Source organism: Biomphalaria glabrata, chromosome 16 (genome assembly GCF_947242115.1).
Source record: "Biomphalaria glabrata chromosome 16, xgBioGlab47.1, whole genome shotgun sequence".
Classification (NCBI taxonomy): domain Eukaryota; kingdom Metazoa; phylum Mollusca; class Gastropoda; family Planorbidae; genus Biomphalaria; species Biomphalaria glabrata.
This window is the reverse complement of record NC_074726.1, coordinates 22,113,899-22,134,368: the sequence shown is the minus strand read 5'-3', so window position 1 is coordinate 22,134,368 and position 20,470 is coordinate 22,113,899. Positions and strand designations below refer to the sequence as shown.

The 20,470-nt window shown below is 32.1% G+C and overlaps 1 protein-coding gene across 1 annotated transcript in view; it reads right to left on the bottom strand.

Annotated features, from left to right (window-relative positions):
- Positions 1-1,329: 1,329 nt before the first annotated feature.
- Positions 1,330-20,470, bottom strand: part of LOC106076668 (uncharacterized) — a 32,386-nt gene continuing 13,245 nt past the window's right edge. The window contains exons 6-16 of the mRNA XM_056014774.1: positions 18,571-18,701; positions 17,864-17,935; positions 16,984-17,085; positions 14,504-14,600; positions 14,239-14,378; positions 13,380-13,448; positions 11,315-11,413; positions 10,246-10,375; positions 5,203-5,342; positions 3,606-3,738; positions 1,330-3,156 (exon numbers count right to left, since the gene is read on the bottom strand). Coding sequence (XP_055870749.1) covers positions 3,119-3,156; positions 3,606-3,738; positions 5,203-5,342; positions 10,246-10,375; positions 11,315-11,413; positions 13,380-13,448; positions 14,239-14,378; positions 14,504-14,600; positions 16,984-17,085; positions 17,864-17,935; positions 18,571-18,701 — 1,151 coding nt within the window. The 3' untranslated portion in view covers positions 1,330-3,118. The remainder of the gene's footprint in view (positions 3,157-3,605; positions 3,739-5,202; positions 5,343-10,245; positions 10,376-11,314; positions 11,414-13,379; positions 13,449-14,238; positions 14,379-14,503; positions 14,601-16,983; positions 17,086-17,863; positions 17,936-18,570; positions 18,702-20,470) is intronic.

The window sequence follows — 20,470 nt, the reverse complement described above, 5'->3', positions numbered from 1 at the left end:
ATATATATATATATATACATATATATGTGTGTGTGTGCGCGCGCGCGTGTGTGTGTGTGTGTGTGTGCACGTTTATGCGTAGGGTTAGGGTTTACTGGGCGTTAGGGTTAGGGTTTGGAAAAAAATTGCCCCCCCCCCCCCACTCCAAAGTTCTGGATCCGCTAGTGCCGAGGGGATAATAACAACTGACCTCACAGACACCTTCAAGGCCCTTAACATTCCTAGGAACATCTTCGTTGCCTGTCAGACGGCGGTACTGCTGCAGACCTGCCACATCACCAGAAAATTCCTCAGTGGAAACTGTTAAAGGGACTACGATGAATTTTGTTTCTCTTTAGCGAAACTCGACCCTGGCAGCGCCAGAAAATGACTACTCGTTCATTTCTAACATAATAATAATAACAATAATAATAATAATAATAATAATTTTTAAAAAAAGTCTGTAAGCTGTAACATAAGGTAAAAATGAATAGGGTCTACATGCGGGAATACACGTATACGTAGTCTGTTTAAGAAAAAGATTCTCTGGTCCTGTATGCAAATTTTGATTTGCATTGATAATTTATGAATCATTCAGTGCCATAAATTAATTGAGGATTTATGTTATAGTAAGGATAAAAATAATACGTATTGTCTTCGAATCCAAAAATTAAGAAGGAGTGCGATCCTTCTGTAGCAACTTTGCCCCGATTTCCTTTCGTCTTTGATGCGTTTTTGTAAAAAAAATTCTAGTTGTCTCGTTCCAAAGCCTCTTGCTTCTCTTTCCTATGTCATTTAAAGCATCCTGGTCCCTGAGATGGTTTTTAAAAGTTTTTCAGTAGTACCTTTCTTACGCCAATCACTTTGCAGCTCACTGTAGAAAATAGCATTTGGCAAACGATGGTCATCCATACAGACTATGCCCTGCGCAGCTTAGCTGTCAAACTATAAGCAGTTGCTCTACATTGTTTATACATAACAAGAACATTGTTATTTTTAGTGCGGTTTTGCCATTTTACACCCATGATAAAGTGCATCAATCTTTGATGATAGCGTTCAAGAAGTCTTCGTTTATTTCTGTTTAGAGGCATGTCTCAAATCCATATGGAAAAGCTGAGAGAACCACTGCTTGGTAGACACTGATTTGTATAAACAAAAGGAGCGATTAATTTATTCTACTCGACTACCAAAAATAAATTTTAATAATTTTGACTATTTCATGAGCGCAAATTGCGAACTATGAATGGCTGTCTTATGGTGTGATATATGCTTAACCACAATCCCACAACCCCCACTTTAAATACAGACACGAATCTGCTAAAGACTTAATAAATACACAACTAACATATAAGGAAAAAAACACACTATTTTTTATTTAAATAAAAAATAAAAATTAATTCAAGCCAGTTATAATTAAATCTTTAAATTTATGGAAGAACAGAGTAATAAAATGACAGTTAAAAGAGTAAGTTTAAAGTTTATAGTTAACAAGTTTACCTCAAAAGTAAGAAAACCATAATAAAACAAGGTTATAAAAGACAGTTTGTGTAGAATTACAAACTCAAAATCGGCCCATGAAGTTGTTCGTTCAGGCAAGTAAAAAGGCAGGTTTCAATTTTTTCATAAAGAATATCAGACAAAGTATGAACTACAAACTATCAACAACTACAACTACAACTATATCTCTCTCCGTGGATACTAAAAGATTAAACACGCGAATGTGTTGCAGATACTGTTATATTGAAAATTCGACAATCGGCCTGATACCACACAATACAAAGATTTATTAATGTTATTATTATTACTTAGTTAATATATTCAAAGAACTGATAGTTATGAAGATATAGTTAAATGTGAACATGGCTTAAGTGATGTTATTAAGAGCTTTAATTGTTGTTTTGTAAAAGGCCAATTACTCATTCAAGAAAAACACGTTTCTCTTTAGTTCAATGCGGAAGAATGGACAATGTCATAGCTCTCAACGTGTAAAATATGAAACACTGCTTATAAATTATTCTTTCAAATTATATTCGTTTTAATTGTAGTGGGAAGCGTGGTCAAGAGGCCAAGTGCGCTTGAACTTGGCTTGGAGGTTCGAGGTTCGACACCCGACTCGGGCAGAGTTGTGTTTACTGAGTTGGATTACCAACTCCTAGATACCGCCTCCCCCCTCCCCCAAAGCGCTGTGAGCATGCTATAAGCATGAAAGTAGCGCTATATATATAGAAATAATGTATATTTAAAAAGATTCGTTCTCTTTTAAAATACAAGTTAACATTTGTTTTAAATGTAAGTAGCTATTATGACAGAAAATATTTAATTTAGTAATAAAAAATGTTAAACATAAATTTTAACAAGAAACCCAAAACCATTTGCATTAATGTGTTAAAAACAAAAGTTAAAAATCACCTTACAACATAATAATAATAATCCATTGTATTGTACTATTATTAGTGAATAGTTGAAAAATGGAGTATTTTTAGTTGATTTCATAACTTTAACTTTTCGATTTTAGAAAAGAATAAAAAGTAGTGTTGCATTTTCTAGTTTTTGAGATATAAACGTGACGGACATTCAGGCAGATATACAACACAGTACTAATATAGCGGCTATTTCCCTTCTGGGGCCGCTAAAAAGAATATTGATAAATAGGAGAAAATCCGAAAGTTCAAAGTAAGGCAAAAAAAAAAAGATTATCTGCATTTTATTTAAATGGTAACAGTGCAGTTGGTTCAGGATGTGCTTCAAATAAAAAAAATTGTATCTATTATTTAATTGAAAGAAATATTTTGTTTTACACATAAAATATAATAACTATTGTATAATTTTCTAATTTTCTAACAGAAAAATATTCTTGACATCATTAAATATTTTAAATGAAGACATGATATTTCCAACAACAATTAAATGGTATCATAGGTATCATATTTGATTGCTTTAAACTGCAGTGCTTTAATGTCTATATTAGTTTCTGTTATATATATATATATATATATATATATATATATATATATATATATATATATATATATATATATATATATATATAAGTATTCTCATTTAGAAAATCATTAAACATCAGAGAAAATTTTAAAAAAGTTATTTTTTTAACTGAATACTTTTCCGAAGATTGCGATTCTTAACTTGTAGTATTCTCTTCCATAGGAAGCTTTCGTTCTGAAATAAATAAATGAATATGTTTGTGTGTATGTGTGTGTATATAAAGCATAGCAAAGTATCCCTCTTACTAAAAAATGTATGTGTTGTGTTTGAGGTTTTTGTTGTACTTTAGTTACGAATTAAGCTTTATTGTAAGAACAAAATATAATCATAATATAATACATTATTATAATTATTTATAAATCAAGTTAAAAAACATTGTATATCAAAATGATAATATATATCTTTGAGAAATGCCACTGCCATTAGAAATACATGTAGCCTACAATATTGTAACAATAGTTGAGAAAGGAATGTAAAAAAATAAATAAATAAATAAATGGTTACATATTACTTTATTTGGTTTGGAAATGCTACTAAGCATTTTAGAAATGTTTTTCAAAGGAAAAATTTAATTCGAAATATAGTTTATGAAAAAAAAATGTCAAACTGAATATTGCCCTTACTGAGACTTTTTCCTTTCCCTTTCGGTTTCAATTTTGTCATTATTCTTTGATAAGCTTCTTTCACTGAATGATCTTGCTTTTGAACAGCAACCTCCAATGTTTTTAATTTTTCAAAGCCATCATCCTGTGACACCTTCAAGCAAAGTAAAAAGTAATAAAAATTGAATGTAAAATAATTCCATAACAATTCTATTTTAAACTTCATATTTCCATTTTCGAGTTCGTATTAATAGATGATACAACGGTATGGTATATATGCTTCAAAGTAGATGTCTGATTTCTGCATACCTATGTTTATAAAATACATTACATTTTTAATTCTTTTAATTTAAACACTTGTGATATATTTATTAGACTGGTATTTAAAGTATATCTATGATGTATTACATTTGTGTCTTACTGTTACAAATAGATGATACAACGGTAGAAATTAACGGTTAAATGTTTCAAAGTAGATATTCGATATCTGCATAACTATATTTATAAATTTAATTAAATTTTGAATTGTTCTAATTTAAATACTAGTAAAAAGTTAACTTTGTATTTATTAGACCGGTGTTTAAAATAGGTCTATGATGTATTAATTATGAGCTTTAATGTAGCTTAAAAAATTAAAAACGTAATATAACAATTACTATTAATCCATCAATCACTTCAATTGTTTTAGAATGAATAAATAAAAGATATTCAATAGTTTTAAAATATTTATTTTATAATAGTACTGCTGAACTTGTTGCGCCAGTGCACTATTTTATCACTATATAAAGAAGGTTTGTTGACATGAGAAAGGGAAGGACTAGATTCTATTGAGAACCTAAAAACGTGAGGCAAAGTAGAAAATAAATGTTTGATTTCCTACTTTGCTTGACTCTGTTGATTTAGATTAGTTTATTAATAATATACTTTTCTCGAACTAATATTTATATTCGCCAGTTATCTAAAAGATAGTAGTTATGTTCTTTAATGTGTGGAGTTTGTGTAATAACGACTGTCTAAGGGTGCACACTAGTATTTGCATACTTCTACTGGGAAAGAATTTTATAAAATATATGTTTAAAATTGTGTTGTATGAAAGGTTAAAAATAATATGAATAATATGAGAATCCAAAATAACTTATGACTCCACAAAAAATCACTTGAGATATTTATTTAAAAGCTGATAAAACTTCTGTGGAATACCGGATTTTTGCACTTAGTCGATAGCATATATGTGCAGGCCAAATTAAAGGAAGCGCCCTCAAGATTAAGATATTCACATTTTGTTTCCTACAATTCATTAATTTTTACCAGGACTAAACACTATCGTGGTTAAGAAATGTTCACTTGTGGAATTCTAGTAATATGAGAAGGAGTTATTTCATAATTAAACAAATATTTGCCTTTTGTTATTAATTACCCATTATCAGATTACAAACACGTTCTCAATGAAATGTAAATAATTAGTTTAAATTTCATAATAAAGCCTATGAACTATATATACATGTTCCCAATATACAAAAGTAAGAAATCTATAGTCTATATTTTATAAAAATCATTTCGACGCAGTTTTATTACTTGTTTTTTTTTTTCGTTGTTTTTTTTTTTTAAACAAAATTACCTTCTGAAAATTTTTTGAGTCTTTCAGAAAATGTTCCAATGCAGACATCAAATGTCTAACAGAAAGTCCACAAAAACACTTGTTATGATTGTCTTGAAGTGACGAAGACAAACAGTCACACATTTTTTTCATTACTTTATCTAGGACGATGTTTAAAACAAAATGGAAATACATACAGGAATGATCATTGAAAAAAACACACTTTTTTTCATTTCACTTATAAAAAGTAATATTCTCTGATTTATTTAACCATTTTAACACATAAATAATGTAGCACTGCAGCAAACTGCTAAGAGTCGCCGGCTTCCGATTTTTTTCTCAGGGTTGACTCCCTAAGCTTTTTTCATGAATGGGTATGGCTGCGAAGGCAGCAGAGATTTACAATCATAGTTTTCTTTTTCATAGGCCAGCAATAGCCTACGAGCACCTTCTTCCCAGAGTTTACTGGTGTAGGCAAGGTTAGGGTTAGAGAACAGTTCCGCCAGACTCAATATCTGAGCCACATGTGTTGAACTGGTTTACATGCTTTTTGATACGAATGCTGTTAGGAAGCATTTTATAGGTAGTCGATTGCTTATATCCATTACCACTTCCGGAAATGACAACCTTGCGAACCACAACTCTCATCTACAACAACATAAGGAAGAGAATTAAACAGGTTTTTGTTTTGTTATTTTATTTTAGCCAATGCTCAGGAATATATTTTTTTCAATCTATAGGGGGAAAATAATATGATATTGTAATTTTTTCGTTACTTTTAATCGACTACATGTTTTCAATAAAATATACAAAACTGGATGAAGACCAATTTGGTAAGACATATTTAAATGTAAAAAAACAACAACAGATAAACTGTCTATTATGTGTCCAACAACATATTACAAATAAAAGAATATAAAAGGACAAAACATGTAGGCTGAGTTACAACCCATCCTATTCTTTATTAGACTAAAGACCTGCAAACATACAATAGCACAATAGGGCAGAGGTTCTAAACCTTGACGCTAATTTGTTTTTCGTTCATAGACCAAAGTAAATGTGATTTCGCTAATGGCGTAATCAAAAAGAATATATCTGACATCTATGGTGTATTCTTATAGAAGCTTCATGTATTTCTACTAATTGTAAAATAAACATTTGCTTAATATTATTATTTATGACTTTCATTCAGTTTTTTTCTATTCTATTTTTATTATCTTCATGTTGCATACTTAAGTGAAAATTTGAAAAAAAAAAGTGCTAGGCATAGAAAAGTGCCGTTGATACAGTTAATTATATTGGTAGAAAAAGTATTTGCAAACACGCCAACGTCTAAACAAAGGTTAAGCTTGTTTTTGTTTGACCAGATCAGGAATTCTAAAGACATTCTTTGTGAGATCACAACGAATGTTATCTTCAGCTACAAGTCTATTTCTGAATTTAGACTTGATAACTAACAAACTAGACAAACCTGTTTCGCAAAGGTATATTGGAAATGGAAGAAGGTTTCGTGAAATAATCTCAGAAAGCGATATAACCAAAGAAACTTGATCCGGAATTGTGTAACTGACATTGAAAAAAATATTATTTAGCTGCATCGCTACTGATATAATGCTTGTGGCAATTACCTCGTTACTAATATATGTCTATAAATCATAAAACGAGTTTCGATGACTTTTGCTGATGTAATGCTTGTGGCAGTCCCAAGTCATACATCCACAGATAATGGATTGCAGCACAATCACTTTAGAAGACCAAGGAAAGAAGAGAGAAGAAAGCAGGCGTGAACAACAGTAAAACAAGAGCAGCAAAATGAAAAGCACACAAAGTATATGCTGAAATAGATAGGAATGTCAAGCGAAGCATCAGAACAGACGATCGGAACAACACTGAAGCACTGGCTAAACAAGCAGAAAAAGCAGCCCTTCAGAACAGTACCAACGACCTGTACTCATTTATAAAAAAATTGTCAAAGTTACATACACCAGTAAAGTGCAAGAATAGTGAACTGATAAGAAATGAAGAATGATACAAGAAGAGATAGATCGAGTATTTCTAGGAGCTACTTAACAGACTTACTCCTACAAATTCAGCAGAGATATCGCCATCTTCAGTGGGCTCACTTATCAACTGCAGTGCACCCATTAAAGAAAAGATCCGCAAAGCAATCAAGCAATTAAAGAATCTCAAATCTGCAGAAACTGACTCCATCCCAGTTGAAGCGCTAAAGGTAGACATTGATAGCAGTGTACAGTTTCTCTACCCTCTCTTCTGCACTTTAGTGGGAAAAGAAATGCCATTAAAGTTGGAAAAAGGCTATCTCATCAAACTCAACAAGAAAGGCAATGTTAGTCCCTGCTCCAACTAACGAGGGGTAACGCTGATGTCTATTCCAGGAAAACTGCTTATCCGCATTCTGCTAAACTGAATGAAAGATGCTGTAGATACAAATCTCCGTGCACAACAAGCCGGCTTTCGAAAGGAGAGATCATGGACACACCAAATAGTGGAACAGTTCATTTGATGGAACTCCCCGCTCTACGTCAGCTTTCTAGATAACACTATGGAGTGTCTAAAAAAATATCACCAGGAAGTCATACCGGGGGAAGACTTGCAGACGCATTTAAAGTCCAAACAGGAGTGAGACATGGCTGTCTACTCTCTCCCTTCTTATTTCTGCAAGCCATAGGTTGGGTAATAAAGACAGCAACAAACCAGAAGCGAAACGGTATACATGGATAATGTAAAAACAATTTAGACGACCTTGACTTTGAATATGACCTGGCTCTTCTATCTAAAACACATTACCAAATGCAGTAAATAATAAGCATAGTTGCGGACAATACAGCTAAAATGGGTCTTACAGATGGAAATGAAAGTCTTCAAGATAATCCAAGTGATCCATTGGACATCCTCTCGAATGAGGAACTTTTGCAAAAAAAACAAAGCAGCAGCCCATTGAAATGGATTTGCTTCAGAGACGCTGAAGATATATACATCGTACACTTCGCAGTCATGCATCGAACATAACAAGACAAGCCCTAATCTGGAACCCCCAATGAAAGAGTAAGAAGGAACAGCCCATGAATACATGGCGCCGCAATTTTGAATCAGATGCCAATCAGATGGGCAATACGTTGGGACAGTTGGAAAGAATAGCCCAGGAACGAGACACCTGGAGGAAGCTGGTTGGTGGCCTATACCCCAAAAGGTACCACAGGCAGAGATAACATCTTTTCTGTAGATGTTGTTTCAAGAGGTTCGCAAATAGAAAAAAAAATTAAACCTATAATTGTGAGCGATTAGCAACATATTTACATTTTTGAACCTGGATGGTAAATATTGGAAGTGGAAAAGATATCGATAATATCAGCAGACTTGTCAAATGTTTTTATATCAACTGTGTCCTAAGATATAAATTGCTTTCGAATTAGTAACGAATTCAGCTCTAATCATAAATCGACAAATGTCTTTTGACTCTGGTAATATTAACTCCTTGGCACTGCCGATTCTAAGAGCTACAAAATAAGAAACTTCAACTGCCGTTATCTTAGAGTACAATGTTTTCCACCTGGGATAAGTCTGGATTTCTTGACTTCATCAGCTCTAACTACTAAAATAATGGATGTTCTTATAGCCAAAGCTTTAATGTCTCCCTTTGTTTGGCATCATACATGACTTCATTACAACTGACGCATTTTTAAATTTCAGATTCAACAATTTAAGCAAAATCATGCCGCTAAAAATTGTCAGTTTATTTTCTTTTCTATTGTTCTTTTTTTTCGAGTATCATGGTCTTGGGATGTTTTGTAATGATCAATTACCTTCAATATCATGGTTAATAAAGACGGTGGCGTATTTTCAATTTCTTTATGACGTGCTACAATTTACAACATTGTTTCATTCCACAATGCAATTAACAATCATGCTTGGAGGACAGTAAATATTTTACAATTTTGTGGGTAACATCTATTGTTAGGAAACAATTGCAATGAAAAAGAAAGAAAAGAAACAAGATTACTATTCGTTTTAAATTAGGTTTCACTTATAATGCATACTAAATAGCTTTTTCTCTTTAAAAAACTGCTCGCATAACTGATTTTAAAAATTAGATTTTTCGGTTTCAGAAAAAAAAGGAGCCCTTGCATCAGAACTTTGAATGGTCTAAAATATTGTGATGTCGGATTTTCAATATCTTTTCTAGTTTACGAGATCTTAAAGGGACGGACGGACAGACGCACGGACAGACATTTCACACAAAACTTATAGCGTCTTTTGCCCTTTCGGGGGCCGCTAAAAATGGCTTCCAACAGAAGAATATGAATATCTTAAAAATGATTTTCTTCAGTCCAGCTATTGAGATGCATATATATATATAGAGAGAGAGAGAGAGAGAGATAGATATATATGTAGATAGATACCAATGTACTTTTTACAGCACGTAAGAAACGAAAAAAAAATCTGATGAAGAACGATAGACGAAAATTTCCGTTGGTCTTATGCGAACCCTGGCTAATGGTCCTTCGACCCCTAATGGTGTTGCGAATCACATATTGAGAATATGCAATATGAATTTAAAATAAATTATATGCTGATTATAACATTTTCATTTAGCGACGAGGAATGTCGAGAGTTGCCGGACCAGAACAGAGCCCTTTGTAAACGTTATACACGCCGCTGTATGAATAGGGCCTTACTGACCAATCTGAAGCAAAAATACAACTGACGATGGGCTGGCCAGAAAAAGAAAACCAAAATGTAAGTCAGCTGTCTCCAATATTTACGTATAACAATTTATTAAGCACTATCAATATTTACACAATATTACTCATCATTTGATCAGGGTTAGACTAATTGCTAAAGCGTCCCTGGTTTGAATTTCGATGAAGAATCTAATTCTAATTTTTATTTCGGAATTTTTAATTCTCCCCAAAGTCCACCCAACAATTAAAGGGTTTCTAAAATTAGTCGTCATGCAGGCCACATGACATCCTCGTTAACATCAACTGCCATAAAGAAGGCATTGCTTAAAATTACTTAACATTGCTTAGAAAAATGTCTAACCATCCAATTCTGTTATAAGAGTTTGTGATTTCTGTGTTGCTACCACAGCTGTCTTTCCAACAAAACTCGTTGTTACTGCTGCTATTAGTTGAAGCCTTTCATCGTCATCTTTGAAGCACTGAATGAGAAACTATAAGGGTAAAAAGGGTAAAAATCATCAAAATCATTAATTTGATTGGTGAAATTAAAACAAGTTAAGTCATGCTTTTTTTTTCCTTTTCCCATCATTTGGTTAGTCTAATAAACCATTGGAAGACCCCACATGAACTGACTCTCGACGTTCCTCTTCCTTGACGGTCTCCTTCCATTGCTACTTTTGTCTGCTTCACTTTATTGGTGTGTGTCAACCCTGAAGACCTCCTGATAGCGGCAATACAGTCCTAGTAAGTGTTTTTGACAAAGATCAGAATGCCCTCGTTATACCCCATCGCCATCTTAATCCTGTTTTTGGTTTACATATGTGTAGGTCTTTCTGGACTTATCCTATAACATCTCAGCTCCATGGCTAGGATCTTGTTCTCTAAATTTTCAGTGTCTAAGATTTTAAAGCATAGTCCCCTACACCTAGCTCATCAGTCTTATTTTAATGTCGAAAACTATGCTTTTGTCTACATAATTGTATTAATAAGCTTTGCATGATGTGCTGTATATTAGTTCTAGTCATTTAGTCAGTCAGTGAAACGTTGGCTCTAAGAAATTCAAAACGTTTAAAACTAGTCAGATCTGTGCACAAAATCCTGGTGTTCATGTTTAAAGGTTTAAAGGCTAAGTTTACAGTCATAACATATATTTTTATATGGATATGCTGCGGAAATCTTGTCTAAGTATCTATGCTATTTTTTTTTCTATCTAAATTTGATTTAATTAGAAATAATTTAATACTATTTGAAGTATTTATCCAAAAATTAAATGTTTAAATAAAAGTAATGATAGAATTTCCAAGATGAATAAATAAATAAATATAGATAGATAGATAGATAGATAGATAGATACATAGATACATAGATACATTGATACAAAGATAGATAGATACATAGATACATAGATAGATACATAGATCGAAAGTTACCTTTTCAATTTCCTTTGTTGTAAATTCGGGAGCTTGCTTGTCATGTAAAAAAATGTTACAAATGATGATCATGCAGGAGCTTTTTATTAGGGCGTATTTCTGAAATGAAAAGTAGTTTTCGTTTAACAGATGTTTCGTTAAAAAGCAAAATTGAATTGAAACCGCTTCCTTTTTCAATCTTTGTTTGAGGAAAACAAATCACTTTCTTATATTTTAGTTTGGAGGCGCGGTGGCTGAGCGGTAAAGCGCTTAGCTTCTGAACCGGGGACCGGGGTTCGAATCCTGATGAAGACTGGGATTTTTAATTTCGGGATCCTCGGGCGCCTCTGAGTGCACCAAGCTCTAATAGGTAACCTGACATTAGTTAGGGAAAAGTAAAGGTGGTTGGTCGTTGTGCTGGCCACACTACACCCTTGTTAACCGTAGGCCACAGAAACAGAAAACATATGCCCTATAGACCACAAGGTCCGAAAGGGGAACTTTACTTTATACTTTAGTTAAGGAACAAATACAGTGAAATTATCTTAAATAGTAATATTAGCCATGCAAGTAAAAAAAAAAAAAGATTAATTAATGACAAAGAGGTTAACAGTTTAAAAACATATTCCGCAAAGCTCTTCACAAGAAAGCACATAAGGGCCCATCACTGCAGTTCATTTTATGAGCAGTCTAGCACAGGGACAAAGGTAAGGTATTCGCGGGCTTGATGCGAGCTCTCCAACTATTTTTTTCAGGAGGTAGGGAAATCTTCTGCCAGCTATTTCCTCTATGCCAAACTATGCCATGGAGTGTCTTAATACAGCCTTACTTTATGTGAATTAACTTTATTTCAGCTTATCAAACAATAAGGTTCACAAAATAAACAAAAAATAAATACTTATTAGAAATAATTTTTAAAAACTAGGCTTATACGAAGTGTAAGTGTATCAATTAGCATGGATCAGTAATGTAATCAATTTTGTAATAGATCTAGACAATTAACAGTAAATCTGTTTCATTTGAATTTATTTTTACCATTTTCTTTCCGTGCTATTTCATGTTTTTACTTTTTTCAACACGCTATGATCCAATCACTTATTACAATCACCTGTTACAAAATGAAAGGGTGATGGTGGAAGAAGAAAAGTAACTCTGGGTAAATTTAAACGTAATTCCTTTTTTATAATAATTTATAAAAAGGGGCAAAGATCTAAAGTGGAGATAATGGCCCAATCCTCCTCAAGCCGACACTCTACGCATTCTTCTAGTGAGATGTTTATGAAAGTAGATTGTATAGTTCTATATCGTTTGATTAAAACTTACTATTAAATGGAGACCTATAAATGGGGACTAATTCAGCTTATACCACCATTTCAATTGGTACAATTCATTTCCCTTGTTGGAGATCCCAAACAAAATAAATATTTATCAATAGTTAATTAAGTAATTTTTTTTTTTATTTTTTTTTTTTAAATGATCCTATGTTGCTATGTAATAGAGATATTTTTTTAAAGATATGTAATACCCTTGTGGTTAGGTGTCGGAGAAATTTCGTATATTTCTTAATTGTTGTTTTAAAAAATGATCCACTCATATGCATACTAAATTTTTTTTGTAAATATAGTACTTCGTATGACAGAACTTAATTAATTTAGCAATATGTTTGTAAAAACGTGTATGTTTTTAGAAAAATCTAAAACTGTTTGCATAAATGTGTTAAAAAAATTGGTAAATAGTCATCTCCCTTATTAAAAAGCCTCCCGTGTTTGTTACTATTAATAGTGAATAGTTGTAAAAATTGAAAAATTGTGTACTTTTATAAAAAAAAAAACTGCTTGCATAATTGATTTTAAAAATAAGATTTTTCGCTTTCAAAAAAAGAAAAAAAAAGTAGCTTTTGCGTCAGAACTTTGAATGGTCCAAAATATTATTATGTCGAATTTTCACTATCTTTTCTAGTTTACGAGGTCTAAACTGCACGGACGGACGAACAGACAGACCACACAAAACTAATAGCGAATTTTCCTCTTTCGGGGGCCGCTAAAAAAGCAGTATGTCCCATTACGTAAAAAATATGTATACTTACGTTTCCCAAAGATTTCTTGGATTGTAGAAAGTGAGGAATCAAACTTTTCATTTTATCCACAGCCTGTCTCTATTTGTAACATAAACAAAAACGAAATCTTTTGAAAACAGATCTGTCACAAGTGAAATAAATAATCTGGCACGAAGCTTCACGAATTTCAAGCAAAGTAGGAATGACTTCTCCATTGTCAATTTCCCCCTGATTTTGTACAGAATGCTTGGAGTTCTATAAGATAACTAAAACAGTTTCCGATAAAGTGTGACACGTTCATGAGCTAATATTTTATACGTCTGGAAATAATCATTCGATTTGCTCGTAATTTAGAAAATGTTTTTAATTACAATTCTCTAATATTTTACTACAATGTTTTGTTACAAGCAAATTACACACTCAAAAATGTATGAGCGTAGCCAAGGGGGTTTTAAGTTTAAACCCCTCTTTAGCTTGTTTGGAAGCTAAAAATACCTCTTCAATATAAAAAAAGCAAATTACTCCCTCCAAATGCTATTAGCGTAGCTAAAGAGGTTTTTAGTCCCCCCCCCCCCGCCAGCGGGTTTTAAAGCTAAAAAATAAGTCTTCAAAATAAAAAAAATAATTCGCAATCAAAATGCTTTGAAAAGTATACGTAGCAACAGAGCATTGCTAAGTCTAAAATATATTAATATTTGATTTTTCCATATTTTTTCTAGTCTCGGAGATAAACGGGACGGATGGACGGACAGACAGACCACACAAAACAAAACTGGCTATTCCAAATTCGAGGGGTCGCTAAAAAGAAAAAAATGTCGATTTGATTTGACAATTTTAATTTTTAAAAATCTTTTATTGAGTTAATCAGTATAACTATTATAAATCTTACCCCCATTAAGTCATACTCCTCTGTGGATAACTTTTCTACAACTGATAATAAAAGTGAAACCTCAAGACCATTTTTTAAAGTCAGTTCTTTTTTTGTCATTGCTTCCTCCAACCACTGTAAGGAGAGTTCCAGAATTGCACCTGGGTAACATCAAAAATTTCATTATATTAAAAAACAAGAATTAAATAATCAGCCTGTTAAAAAAATCCATAAATTTGTAGAGGCCAATGACAAAATCAAACTAAAAATATACATGTATAAATACCTGCTGAACGCAAAGGCATACTAAGAAAACTTTCAAACAAGGAAGCTCGAACTTCTTTGATGAATTCATTTGGGTGATTGCTTTCCTTGTTAAAGACCTGATTCATAGAAACATAGACTTGCTTAGACATTGTATTTTTATTTTATTTGCAAGCCAATTGTTGCATAAAAACTCTCAATGGAACTATAATTAGCATAGGTTTGTTGAATCGTTGGTGATATATTTTTAGATTGTTTTGTTATGGAATATTAATCAATAGGGGGCTACACTTATAGCCTTAAATATAGAGAAAAAAAAATTCATATTAAAATTTTACAAGTTATTCCATTTTTCGGACCAAATCCCACTAAATCAGATCAAGCAATGAGATAATACATAACTTTAAGCTTAAAGTATTTGGTCTTGGATATTGATGTTAGAAAATCAAAATAGAAATGTATGTACTTAAAATTCACAAGACATATTTTTTAGCTAATTGTGGTTGTGCTATGCTATTGTCACATTTTAAAAAAAGATGTACGAGTACGTGAGATATATTTATGAATGAACTAGTGTTTTATCTTCACGTGTCAACGTAATAGTTACAAAGTGATTCAACAATCTTTTATGCAAATCGCTTTTCATAAGATCAATTGACAAAGTGGTCCATTGTTTAGAATTGTAATAATGTTTTGAAAAAAATAGAGTAAACTAATATGGGTCAGGTGGTATTACTATATATACAGAATGTGCCTTTATATTTTCATTTGAGTTAATAAACATTAGGTGTATTTCTGACAAGTCAAAGCTAGCTTACAGTATCACGTTTAGTCTAATTATATTTTTTTAATTTTACATTAATTATTTACATTTTTATACTTGTTGATGTCTAAGGGCTGAGCCGAAGGCTCGTCGAGCCCTAAGTTTGAAAAAAAAACCTCTCGTCTACCCGTGGGCATCCCCACGGGAGTCTTGTGTTGCTACCCATTTAGCCTAGCCACTTCCTCTAATGGTCGTTTCCACACAAGCGCCACGATGAGGTAGGGCAACGTGCTCGCGCATTTTCATTCTTACAAATGTAACAGTAACCCCCCACCCTCCATTCAACAACCGACCAAAAAAAAATTCACTCAACCCTAACCCTAACCCATAACCCTAACCATTTGATCACACAACTAAGAGTCACCCCCCCCCATTCTCTTACCTCAAATTGACACCGGTAAGGCAATACAAGGACTTACAACGAGAGGTTGTTATTGGCACCATGCCTATGGCGATAATGTAAATTATTGTCGATCTTAACAGTTCAATACTGGTAACACCTATTCCATCCCCTTTCCTCTTGACACATTTTCCTCCTTGAACATAATCTTTATTCCACCTCTCCCAAAACTCTCTCTCTCTAGACCAAACTAAAAATCTGGTTCAAGCAGTCCTCTGGACTTCAAAATTCTAAGTCGATGTATTTTCACGGTGGAGGATCTTTGATTGTGAGAGAGTTCCAATGTTACACTTAAGTTCACTTAATCCTACATTATTTGCCGATTGTGTTAAAACCATGTGTTGACATAATGCACATTCCATTGTATTGGACGACGACTGAATCATGTTGTGAATGTCCAAAGTCATCTAGTTCTGAGCGGAAGTAATCAACACGCACTATAATTTATTAAGCAAAATCTACACTAAATTCAAATGTATATATTTTTAAACGCAAACATAGCAGCTTATATCAAAATATGTTCCTATTAGCATAGAATAGTTTGTTGGAGTTAATCTTTATATTTTTGACAGTAAAGATTTGCATGTAGATAATGAAAGCCACCACTTTCGCAAAAGAGTAATAGATTACATTTGCTGGATTCAACTTCTTATTTAGCTAAAATATAAACATTCCTGTATCACAACTATTAAACTTATATGGCAATTATTTATATTTTATTTTAGATATTCAGACAAAAAGATTATTAATGATGCTTTACTTAAACTTTCCTTTGACTAATGTTATTTAATAATGTTTGAATGTAACTTAGTAGCTTGACTTCTTGGATACTTTTGATTACATACAGTCCATCTATTTCATTAATTTAATTAACCTTCAAATTTGTGTTTCGAAAAGAATTTTAACATAATTTTTTCCCAAATCCGTCTTGACGTACATTAATTAGCCATTCATGATATCGATCTTCTTGCAGTAGACACTACCGATAGGTCACGCATGGACAGGACATAACATTAGTAAACTCACGCAATCGCTTCATTTATAACATTATTATCTTGTTTAATTGTTTCTAATACACTATAACAGTGATTAAATCAGTCAGACGCTGATCAAGACCCGCAGGCCACGGGTAATATATGGCTACTTATTAAATAAACGCATTGTAAATTTTGAATTTTATTGTATCTCTCTCTATAGTCTGTTAGTTGAGTTCTTCGTTCCCATTTATCTGTTTTGACACAAGAATGAGTCACTAATGAAGATTTTAAGATCAACTTACCTTTTGTGCAACAATACAAACTTTTATTTCTTCATTCTTTAATTTTCTCTCAACCATATAGAATATCAAAGAAAAATATATTCTGTTTATGTTTGTTTCATTCTGAAAAAAAAAGAGAATATATTTACAATTACAAAAATATCATTAATCAAAATTTGTATTTGCTTAACATCAATATGTTTCGATAGAGAATCTGTTTAAGTGTTTTCTTTTTGTATAGTGGATTTAGAGTCAATAAGATCAACATGAAAACAGGAAAAATCTAGAAGATCGAACATCATATGTAGTAAGCCACTTAGACCTTCAGCCTGAAAATCGTAATATTAGTAGAAGAAAGATTTCTTCAGAAAATAACTGGCGTTAATTAAATTGATTTTAAATTTTAAAATAAAATTACAATACAAAAGTAATAAAATTTACAGAGAAATTTTCAGCAATGGTTTGGAGAAAAAAAATTGAAACATTATATTATCGATAATGACATTTTCCAACGTTTTGACAAGAAAATTAAATGTCATATAATTCACAAGAGCGATTTCGAGTAATTATTTTGCATTAATGTGTTTTCCATTTCTTAAAAATTCGGAGAAACATATTATTGTCCATGAGATATCTAAACTTTTATAACTCTATTTAGTTTCTGAAATCCAAACTTGGCAGAAGTAAAATGGCCAGAAAAAAAAAACGTAACAAATCTACATTTGGCTATGATGCTGTGAGTGCAGTAAATAAAGAAACTAATATTTATAAAAGGTGAAGGTTATGATGGTGTACTATGATATGTTTATTTGATAATGAAAGTGAAAGCCTATTTATTTTGGTCGATTTACCAATAATAAGAATTACAACAGTTGCAGATATACATACACATGTTTCTTACCTTTGGAATCAATTTGGCATTTATGTTATTTTGCATTAGAAGTTGAAAGAGCTTTAAAACATTTTTGTCAGCCTAGAAAAAATATCAAATTAATTAAATAGCAATATATTTATATTTAAATAAATATCCTGAAGTATTTATGAAATTATGTCTAATCATGATATTTTATAGTTTATATGCCTACCTACAAACTTAGATCTATAAGAAGTAGGTGGTTTACCCAAGCAAAGATGATTTTGTATAAATCTATTTTGTTAAGCTGGCGATAACATGAAGGGGAGACTAGACATCTAAATTCGCAGGTATAAGGAACAAATTTATGTAAGAAATGCTTTAAACATACATTATAAGGTTAATTTTAATAAATAATGAAATAAATGGACTATATTTTGTATTTTAATGCTTATAAGTTAAAAGCTATCTTTGCAAATTGTAATTTTATATAGAGACAGAATTCAAGAGCATAGCAAACAGATGAAAATAACAGAGGCCCCATTAAGAAACAAATTGAATATTATTAACAGCAAAGCTCTAAAATTTTCAATGCAAAAAAAGACTTAAATGACATTTTAATACCTGACTAAATATTTATACAAACTAAGTTATCAAAATATAAAAAGAAAATGAAAAAGTGTATTTTATTTTAGTAGTAAAAAAATAGACAACTAAACTGTGAAGACTAATATATTTTATAGTAAATAATATACTTTGTCTATTTCTTTGGATGCTCGGATTCCGATGATGACAACCAAAGTTTCCAGTGAATTCACAAGCAGATCTAACGGAATGGAGTTCTTAGATTGCTCAATCCATTCAATGAGGTTTTTAACTGTGTGGTCTGTACAAACAAACATATAAAATAAGCATACATTTGCTAGGATTCTAGATAAATATTAAACACTAAATGTTAAACATATTTGTTAACATTGATAATCACATAAGTCTTTTATTTTACGCCCAAAAATTTGAAATATTAACCTTCGTTTATTTGTTATTGTATTTTATATAATCTTTTGGTATTGTTTAAAAAACCTTCTTTCTTTTCCTTCATTTTTTTTTCGGAATTTGTTATAAACACAACTGATTTGTAATTTTAAGATTATAAAAACAAGTTAATTCTACCTTTGTCTTCACTTTACAACCACCCCTACTAGAAATTACCTAGCGCTATTAGTTAAACTAATCGTACATTAATTTGTTAATAAGAATCTACTAAAATAAATTTTCAAGACTACACATTCCAAGACACCAGGAATTTAGAAATATTTTTTAATAAAATGTTTTCTAACATATAGTATTAAAAAAGCCTTTATATATTTTTAGCGGCCCCCGAAAGGGGAAAAGACGCTATTAGTTTTGTGTGAAATGTCTGTCCGTCTGTCCGTCCGTCCCGTTCAGATCTCGTAAACTAGAAAAGATATTGAAAATCCGACATCACAATATTTTAGACCATTCAAAGTTCTGATACAACGGCTATTTTTTTTTTCTGAAAGCGAAAAATAATCTGGTAAACTGCATTTTCCTAAATTTTTTTATTATTGTGCAAATGTTTTTTTTTTTGTTTTTTTTTGAGGATTCGAATAAGAGATTGAGTCTTTTCAAAACACAATTAGATCAATTATTAGACATCAGTTAGGCCAGGGGAGGCGCGGTAGCTGAGCGGTAAAGCGCTTTGCTTCTGAACTTGGGTCCCGGGTTCGAATCCTGGTGAAGACTGGGATTTTCAACTTTGGAATCTTTGGGCGCCTCTGAGTCCACTCAGCTCTAATGGGTACCTGACATTAGTTGTGGGAAAGTAAAGGTGGTTGGTCGTTGTGCTGGATACATGACACCCTCGTTAACCGTAGGCCACAAAAACAGATAAACTTTACATCATCTGCCCTTAAGACCACAAGGTTTAAAAGGGGAACTAGTTTCACATTTAACTTTACATTCACTTTCACCTATGCTTTGATCTGCGGGACCGTTGGGGCACTACACAAGATCTGTTAACCTTCTTTCTCCATTCTTATCTCTCATTTGTCTTTGATATAATTTTATTCGGACTTTTCTTTCTGAAAATATTGAAGCCTGCCTTGGTGGACCACTTCGGGGGCCGATTTTGAGTTTGTGTTTCCACACAAACTGTCTTTTGTAACCTTGTTATGTTTTTTTTTTGTCATGCGATTTAAAATAAAACAAAACGAAGTAAAAATGACTTAAGTGGAAATTCCTAGGATTTAACTTTGATAATATTTTTCACTAATTCCAGTTCATGATGTTTTTTTTTTCTACTAATTTATCAAGATGCACGCTTAAAATCTTCTGATGGGAACTTAGCAATTGTCTTTTTACCGTCTCTTTTGTCCTTACTTGAGCTTTTGTACCTACTAGGGATGCTCTAAAGCAGGGGTTTTCAACCTATGGGTTGTATAATAATAATAATAATATAATAATAATAATAATATAATATTGACGATTTGCCAGGGGTCGCCAAAGACCATAGAAAAAATGGTTTGTTTTTGTCAATTCTTCTATTATTGTGTGTGTGTGCGGGGGTGGGGGTCGCGGCAGAGTGGGGGATTGTAAAAAAGGGTTACCGAGCATAAAAGGTTGAGAACCGCTGCT